The sequence below is a fragment of the Plectropomus leopardus genome, unplaced genomic scaffold (assembly GCF_008729295.1).
Source record: "Plectropomus leopardus isolate mb unplaced genomic scaffold, YSFRI_Pleo_2.0 unplaced_scaffold3665, whole genome shotgun sequence".
In the NCBI taxonomy this organism is placed as follows: Eukaryota; Metazoa; Chordata; class Actinopteri; order Perciformes; family Serranidae; genus Plectropomus; species Plectropomus leopardus.
In genome coordinates, this window is record NW_024640074.1 from 38 (window position 1) to 5,938 (window position 5,901).

The 5,901-nt window shown below is 36.9% G+C and overlaps 1 protein-coding gene across 1 annotated transcript; it reads left to right on the forward strand.

Annotated features, from left to right (window-relative positions):
* Positions 1-1,222: 1,222 nt before the first annotated feature.
* On the forward strand, positions 1,223-3,288 carry LOC121938869 (low affinity immunoglobulin gamma Fc region receptor II-like). Its single transcript, XM_042482024.1, has 6 exons — positions 1,223-1,253; positions 1,339-1,398; positions 1,697-1,960; positions 2,465-2,707; positions 2,805-2,939; positions 3,278-3,288. The coding sequence occupies exons 1-6, from the start codon at positions 1,223-1,225 to the stop codon at positions 3,286-3,288; spliced, it is 744 nt and encodes a 247-aa protein (XP_042337958.1).
* Positions 3,289-5,901: the final 2,613 nt, after the last annotated feature.

A 5,901-nucleotide genomic window follows, 5' to 3' on the forward strand; every position in this document is an offset into this window, starting at 1 on the left:
TAGCAACTGAACTTTGGCATTATTTGCATTTATGATTATAATAGAAATGATTTTTTATATTTTTTAATTACTTTTGTGTCATTTTCCTTTTTTCTATTTTTTTTAGTATAGTTAGGGGTTTTTTTGTAATTTTTGCATCATTTCTCAAGTTGTTTTAAAGACATCAAGCCAGTTTACTCGGGTATCAAAGGGTTAACCATTGTCACTGGACTTTGGCATTGTTTCTTCGTATAAAGGAAAAAAAAAAACACTTCAGCGGCCCTTAAATCAACAAGGAAGTAAAATCAAGCAGCCAGTTTTTAAATGACTGATGTTTTTCAGCAGAGGGCAGCAGAGCGCCGGTCACGTGATGAGTGTCACATTTCACCTGCACACCTGTCCCCAAACACCAACCTGCTCACCTGTACCTGTTTCACTCAGCAGCCTCCACCTCGTCTTCTCGTCTCATCCTGCAGTCCGACCTCCGTTTGGATAAGTTTACCTGTTTTATTTCGTATTTATTTGTCTGCTTTTGAGCACAGTGATCATGAACTCTTTGAGTCCGGCTTTTTATTCTCAGATTTTTCATTTCTAGGATTTAAGGATGTTTTTGGGATTGTGAGAGATTTCTAGGATTTTAAGAAGTTTCTAGGATTTCGGGATATTTTTAGGATTTAAGGATTTTTATTTAGGACCGTAAGATTTCCGAGATTTTAGGGCATTTCTAGGATTCCAGGGTGATTTTAGGACTTTTTTTATTTTGGGATGTTTCTGGAATTTTAGTATATTTCCAATATTTTAGGACATTTCTGTGATTAAAGGATGTTTTTAGAATTGTAAGAGATTTCTGGGATTTTAGGACGTTTCTTGGATTTTGGGATGTTTCTGGAATTTTAGGATATTTCCAGACTTTTCACGTATTTTAGAACATTTCCACTTTTTTCCATTTTCCAGTTTTTGAGGTAAATCAGTTGACCTGCCAATGAAAATAAGCTACGTGGTTTACCCAAACATTTTAATGTGTTAGTTTGTTAAACATTTTTGTAACCTTCTGCTTTGGAAACCTGTGATTTTTCTGGTGCTGCTTGAAGTCTCAGCCAATAAATCAGCTCAGCTCTGCATCACAGACAAACTCTGAAGTTTCAGTCAGCAGAAATAAGCAGCACAGGAAGAGGACGCTCTCACCTACACAACATTTATGTGTCTCTTGGTGTGATGATCCGTCAGTCAGCAGCGAGACAACATGGACGTCACAGCGCTCTGCTCCACACTGTGTGAGTACTCAATCTGTTTGTCTCTAAATATTAATATTTTAATTATAATAAATATTCAAATAAAAGCCTCTATTTTCTTCTCCAGTAATAAATGCATTGATATTTCTGGTAGCAGAGGATCAGTTTTCCTGTGCTGAGAGAGCTGGTGAGTATTAATTTATATTTATATTAAACTTTTGATCGTAAAATGTTAAAGTCTTCGTGCAGACCTTTTAACCGTAATTTAAAGTGGACTAAAACTATATACTGAACTCATCTGAATTCATCTGGACTCTCAAATGTACCTCCACTTCAGAATGGTCTTTTTTAATTTCATGCTATACTTTCCAAAATTAAAGTCTTCTTGAGGTCTGTTCACAATAAAAGTTGCTCATTTTATTGAGAAGAGTGATACTAAATTAAATATGAAGGTAATAACTAATCATTTTCTGTTTCATTCTCAGATGCAACTTCTCTTCGTATTCTTCCAAACAAGCTCCAGTTCTTCGAATATGACTCGATTTCTTGTGACTGTGAGGGATTTGATAACTTCACCGAGTGGAGAGTGATGAGGACGATGAAGGGGGTCAAAACGACGTGTGCTGCTCACTGGGAGACATCATGGGGACCGTGTTTGATTCAACACGCCTATCCATTAGACAGCGGAGAATACTGGTGTGAAACTAAAGAAGGAGAGAAAAGCAACTCCGTCTTCATCAGTGTCACCGGTATGTGTTCTTTTATTTATCTATTTATCAAAAATTGAGAATGAATCAAAATGTTTGACTCTTAAAGGTGCTGTAAACATAAACTTGCAAATTCTTGCTAAATAAATCTCCAAGGTTCATAAAGACAATTGGAAAATGTAATGTTTAAGTAGTAGATTTAGTGGTTATTATTTCAGAATTGTTTCTCAAAAACTGACGTTTTGACAACATTTTGAATTCTGCGCTCATGTAAACTGTTGCAGTCTATTGGAAGATGGCCTCTAACTTATGGAGCAAATGAATCTTTGTAAAAACAAATGATTTCTTCGCTGTCTAAATTAAGCGCGTACATTTTTAGAATTTAGTCTTGATAAATTCTAGTCTTTGACTGCCTGCCTTTCCATGCACAGACAGCTGATATCCTGCCCCCTGCTGGTCGACTCAGTCAGAGTGTGCAGCTTTAATTGTTTGTCCTATTCCACCTGATTATTGCATATAATAATTGTTCAAACTTTTGTTTTTCAGCTGGATCGGTGATCCTGGAGAGTCCTGCTCTGCCTGTGACGGAGGGAGACGCTGTGACTCTGCGCTGTAAGAACAGGATGACCTCCTCTGACTGTATCGCAGATTTTTATAAAAATGGCAGCAGAACAGGGACCGGCTATAAAGGAAACATCACCATCCACAATGTTTCCAAGTCTGATGAAGGATTGTACAAGTGTATCATCGCTGATGAAGAATCAGCAGAAAGCTGGTTGGCTGTCAGAGGTGAGACGCAACAAACAGTCTGATTCATGCACAACTTTTAAAATGCCATTTTGAGTACTTTTGACAAAATGATTTAATAAAGCTCATCATTTAACAGTTTCTCCATCACTTTATGAAGAAACGCATCCTCGTTACAGTTGTTCCTCCGGTCTCCTTCTGCTGATCATCACTCTGTCCTCGTGTCTGGCGACTCTGCTGCTGCTGGGATTTTGTCTTTGTGCCGAACACAGAGGTACTGTGGAAAGAAACAAAAAGAAAAACACTGAGCAAACGAAAAATACAAAGTGTTTGCTTTGCAGTTTATGACTAACGTCTTCTTGTTTGTACTCCAGTGCATGCATGTATGTGCTGGTACATTTTTGTCATTTTGGCGTGCACACTTACGACGTCATCATTTCGTTCGGAGCGTGGACAGTGCTATCGCTTCCTCGTCTGTATTGATTTGGATGGCTGGCGAACAACACCATATTTTGTTGCCAAAATGCATGCATGTTTTTGAAACCACAGGCTGTAGAGGGGTCTGTATGAATCACTTGTATAAATATCTCACTGACTTTTGAACATTCACAGATGAACATTAACAGCTTATTTTTTTTTTTTGTTTTTTTCAGCGTCTGAACCAACCAGTGAAGGTCAACCACAGACAACCACATGCTCTTCAAACACACCAGACAGCTTTTGTACAGGTACTTTACACAGATAAACACTGAGAAAAGGGAAACGTTTAAAGCTCGGGCTAAAGTTAGTCTATGTTTAAAAAGCCCAGACCGAGTTTATAAAGCCACAGACGTATTTTCATACATGAAACGTGAGAAACCACAGAGAGAAAAAACAGGGCCCTCAGCTCTGCAGCAGCCTGTCACGTCATCAAGAATACATCAAAAACTTTATTTATTTCACCAGACAGCCTCAGGTGCTCTGTGGTGGAAAAACCACTCGATTTACGCCTCTACGTTTCAGTCTCGGGGTAACTCAGGTCGACTTTTATGTCTCAAAGTGGAGTTTCCCGCCTCAGTTCATATTTAAGAAAGGCCAATCCACTGCATATCCTCCTCCATGTTATAAAATGATAAATAAAGTAATTTTCCCGCCAACAAGCTAAAACATTTCAACTGTTTCTAAAACAAAAGCCGGAGCATCCATCTTCACAGCGACGCCCGTCAGCGACGCTCCCTCAGCCGGCGGCGACCAAACTGAAACGGCTGAATACACCTTCTACTACACGATCGATTAGGTAAGAATCAGCAGGTGCCCATCTCCTGTTAACCCTTTGATACCGGAGTAAATTTTTCTGTTAAAAAACATGGGAGGAGGGCAACAAGCAACTTAACAAAAAGTGCACCAAAAAGTAGCAAGAAATTGGTAAAAAATTGCAAGAAAGTTCTGGGGAAAAAAAAGAAAGAAAAAATATAGAACATATATTTGACAGAAGATAATTTTCTAGACATTTTGTTAAATATAATAATCCCCATTATTATTATTATTATTATTTTATTTTATTTTTTACAATTTTTGGAGCATTTCTTGCCAAGTTGCTCATTGTGTTTTTTCCCGTGTATTTTGGAAAAACTGATGTCACTCCAAGTCTTAAAGGGTTAAATTGTCATATTAGCCTGTGCAGGATGCCTGTTGTGGTCGCTGGTCTAGTTCAAATTCTCATATTATAACAAAACAAGTGCCGGAATAAGTGCTGATATTGTACATTTCTGCAAATCGCAGATATCTTATGTTTGTATTTTTATTATTTTGTATGTAGAGAATTTGTCGAAACTTGTTTCAATTGTATTTTGTGCGAAGGCTGTGGTAAGGTCTTGGTGCAAAAAGCACTTAGTTATGCTAAAAAAATCCAACATATTTTGGCTTGTCGAGACAAACACAGCTGAAAAAGTCCCAATGTGTGATTAAAAAACATTAGCATGTTGATATAACACATAAAACATACAGATGTGTATATATATCATGTATATCATGTATCCATGTCAGAAATGTACAATCATAACGCTTTCTTCTGGTGACTGAACTTCATTAAATAAATTAAAATAATATAATATGATATAAATTCTTAAAACAAGCAGAGAAGCCTAAATTAAGATTTAATGTTAAAATGAAAAAAAAATAAAATGAAATGAAATGAACATTTTTTTATATAATCTACATAATATTTGATGTTCCAGGTCACTGACAGCACTCGTCTGACTGAAGGAGAAACTCTGAAGTCTAATATTTCTGACCAAGAAAAGAAAATGTCATTGACGTTTTTGATTTCAAAAATTAAAAATTGGATTCCATTAGTTGGAGTGTTATGTGTCATAATAAAGAATAAAACAGCGATAACAGTGTATATAATGATTCATTTTGAAATGAGTGCAGCTGTGTGGCGGTTCAAAGCTTTTCTAAAAACAGACGGGCGTGGTTGTGCGTCGTGTCGCGGTGTCAGGGTAAAACCACATCGTCCCGTCTGCTCTGTCTGTTCACACGTCTGAAGACGCTGTTTAAAAGAACAGAGCTGCTGCAGATTTTAAACACTCGCTGTGGTTCAACTATCGACATGCTGATCTGACGTCAGAGCGACTGAAATAACTTCACATGAAGGCGTCGACCTTTAATATAACTACACTACACAAGACCTGACCTGAATAATGGCACGTAACAAAAAGTCAGACTTCATTTGACCTTTTGTGTCAAAATTAAAATCACCATATATTATTTTTTTACTTTCCAAACTGGTAAACATGTTGGTATCTCTGTACTGTATCTGTTTCCGGGGTAACCGGGAGATTTGGTCTTCATACAAAATGACAGATGGTCAAATTTAAAGCAACAGAGGCTGAAATGACCTGATTTTAGGATGTTTCTAGGATTATAGGACATTTCTAGGACTGTAGGACTATTCCAGGATTTTTAGATATTTGTGAAATTTTCAAGCATTTTTGTACGTTTCTGGGATTCAAGTATGTTGCCAGGATTTTAGGACTTTTCTAGGATTTCAGCATTTCTAGGATTTTTTGGTTGTTTCTAGGATTTTTGGACGTTTCTCGGACTTTAGGATTTTTTTAGGACTTTAAGATTCTAGAATTTCAGAGCAATTCTAGAATTTTAGGACTTTTCTCTGAATTTGGGATGTTTCTAGGAATGTAAGACTGAAACAGTACAAAATAATCCAAATAGTAACAAAAGCTCTCAGTTAATGCTTT